This window comes from Hyperolius riggenbachi, chromosome 8 (genome assembly GCF_040937935.1).
Source record: "Hyperolius riggenbachi isolate aHypRig1 chromosome 8, aHypRig1.pri, whole genome shotgun sequence".
Lineage (NCBI taxonomy): Eukaryota > Metazoa > Chordata > Amphibia > Anura > Hyperoliidae > Hyperolius > Hyperolius riggenbachi.
This window is the reverse complement of record NC_090653.1, coordinates 186,110,572-186,113,071: the sequence shown is the minus strand read 5'-3', so window position 1 is coordinate 186,113,071 and position 2,500 is coordinate 186,110,572. Positions and strand designations below refer to the sequence as shown.

Below are 2,500 nucleotides of genomic sequence, written 5' to 3'. Positions count from 1 at the left end.
GAAAAAAATGCACCTTTATTTCCAATTAAAACATTGGCGGCAAACATTGGGATAGGGACATAATTTAAACGGTTTTATAACCGGGATAAATAGGCATATACATTTAATGGAATTACAATAGCATGCATTATTTAAAAACTATAAAGGCCGAAAACTGAAAAATACATTTTTTCCCACATTTTTTCCTATTTTCCCATTAAAACACATTTAGAATAAAATTATTCTTGGCATAATGTCCCACCTAAAGAAAGCCTAATTGGTGGTGAAAAAAAACAAGATATAGTTCATTTCATTGCGATAAGTAATGATAAAATTATAGACGAATGAATGGAAGGAGCGCTGAAAGGTGAAAATTGCACCTCAGTTGGGAAGTGGTTAAATCAAAATTTGCCAGGGGTTTTATTATCGATTTATAATCTGCAGTATTGGGTAAGAATAATTATGGGCAGCACTGTAGGCAATATTGACTTCACCAAACTATACTTACTTTTTTTCTAAGGCCTCGTTCACATTATCAAATGGAGATGGCTCGGAATGGAGATCGGAACGCAACGCGTATGATCGCACGTCAGCCGTATTTGCATGCATTGCGTGGCTGATTCCCATTCACTGTAGTGAATTGGATAGCTACGCGTTTAGGTAAAAAAATGAGTGCAGCATGTCGTGCGTGTCTGCCTCCCACACGCGTTGCCCAAATACAGACGTCAACGCGTGTAATGTGAACGAAGCCTTAAAGACTTACCTAAAGCTAGCCATCTAATATTTCTGCTTACCTCAGTGGTTGTTCATCACTTGTAACAGTAAGTAAAGTCCCGCCTCTTGGATCATTGGGTCCATCTCCAAGAAGACCACGAGGAGCTATGCCTGAAGCTGGAGGTCCACGGGGTACAGGGGCTCTGGGATCAGGAATAGGAACTACATAAAAACAAAAACAAACAGGTATTGAACAAGATTTCTCTTGTGCATGCGCGCGCGCACACACACACACACACACACACACAATAATCAACCATAGGAAAAAAAAAAAAGTTTTCAACTTAAAAAGAACATCGGACTTAGAGAAGGACTTGGGAATACTGGTTACTTATCTTGTTACTGGTTATCAAACATATACAATGCAAAGCAGCAGCTAAAGCAAATACAATTCTGGTATGCATAAAACTTGAAATATCACAAAATGCCAGTACTGTATACTACTCCGTCAGTATAAACCACATGTGAGTCCACATCTGCAGCATGGTATACAGTTTTGGGCACCATATTAAAGGATATTGACATTCTAGAACAAGACAGGGCAACTAAATAAAGTGGTCAAACCAGACTTATTTAGCTTGAAATAAAAAGATGACTGAGAGGCCGGATTTAGGCTCTTTTTCCACAAGCTGCAATATGCGACAACAAAGTAGATCGCAATACATTTCGTCGATTGCATGGGATTAGCATGCAATTGTGGTACTGTTTTTCCACTAGTGCAATTCTATTTTGTTGGAATCACTAATGCCAGCCTGCATCATTTTTTTGTGCAATCATGCTCTGATGGTTCAATGCGCAATTGTGGTGAAATATGTATGTGTGTGTGTGTGTGTGTGTGTGTGTGTGTGTGTGTGTGTGTGTGTGTGTGTGTGTGTGTGTGTGTGTGTGTGTGTGTGTGTGTGTGTGTGTGTGTGTGTGTGTGTGTGTGTGTGTGTGTGTGTGTGTGTGTGTGTATGTATATATATATATATATATATACATACACACGCCACCCGGCTACTTTTTCATGCCACCCGGCTGGAAAAAAATTCTGGGGAGAACACTGCTATCTATCTATATTTCTATATATCTATCTGTGTGTGCGCGTGTGCGTGTATATATATGTATATATATATATATATATGTATGTGTATGTATGTGTATGTGTATGTATGTATATGTAAGAACAACAATTCCAAGTTAATCCGCTGCGCTCAGCAAGGTAATGTCACCAAAGAAAGTTCGTTGTGCCACCAATGAGTGCTGCTCCTTGTTTACTTTTGGGATCAATGTAAACGTTACTGAAAAAACAGAAAGAAAGGAAAAGGAGAGGAGCGCTCTCTGGTGCATTAACTTCTTTAATTATACTTCCTGCACAAGGATGCAAAAATAAAACACGTACAATGTTCAATAAGAATAAAAGCTCATCATGATTATGTTGTATCACCGTGTCCCAGTTGTTACATCGCCGATCTGGTCGCCTCCACACTATGGATCTGACGAAGGCGTGGAACGCCGAAACGCGTCATGACGTCCTAGGCGCAGGGCAACTACCGCAGAATCCTGTGTTCCAAACCCCGCTGGTGTGTCCGGATTCCGTAGATCACTCACAACTACTGGCCATAGTGTGGAGGCGACCAGATCGGCGATGTAACAACTGGGACACGGTGATACAACATAATCATGATGAGCTTTTATTCTTATTGAACATTGTACGTGTTTTATTTTTGCATCCTTGTGCAGGAAGTATAATTAAAGAAGTTAATGC

The 2,500-nt window shown here is 39.9% G+C and overlaps 1 protein-coding gene across 1 annotated transcript in view; it reads right to left on the bottom strand.

Annotated features, from left to right (window-relative positions):
• The window catches only part of LOC137527519 (cleavage stimulation factor subunit 2-like), a 273,488-nt gene that overhangs the window by 134,199 nt on the left and 136,789 nt on the right, over positions 1–2,500 (bottom strand). The window contains exon 9 of the mRNA XM_068248039.1: positions 774–915. Coding sequence (XP_068104140.1) covers positions 774–915 — 142 coding nt within the window. The remainder of the gene's footprint in view (positions 1–773; positions 916–2,500) is intronic.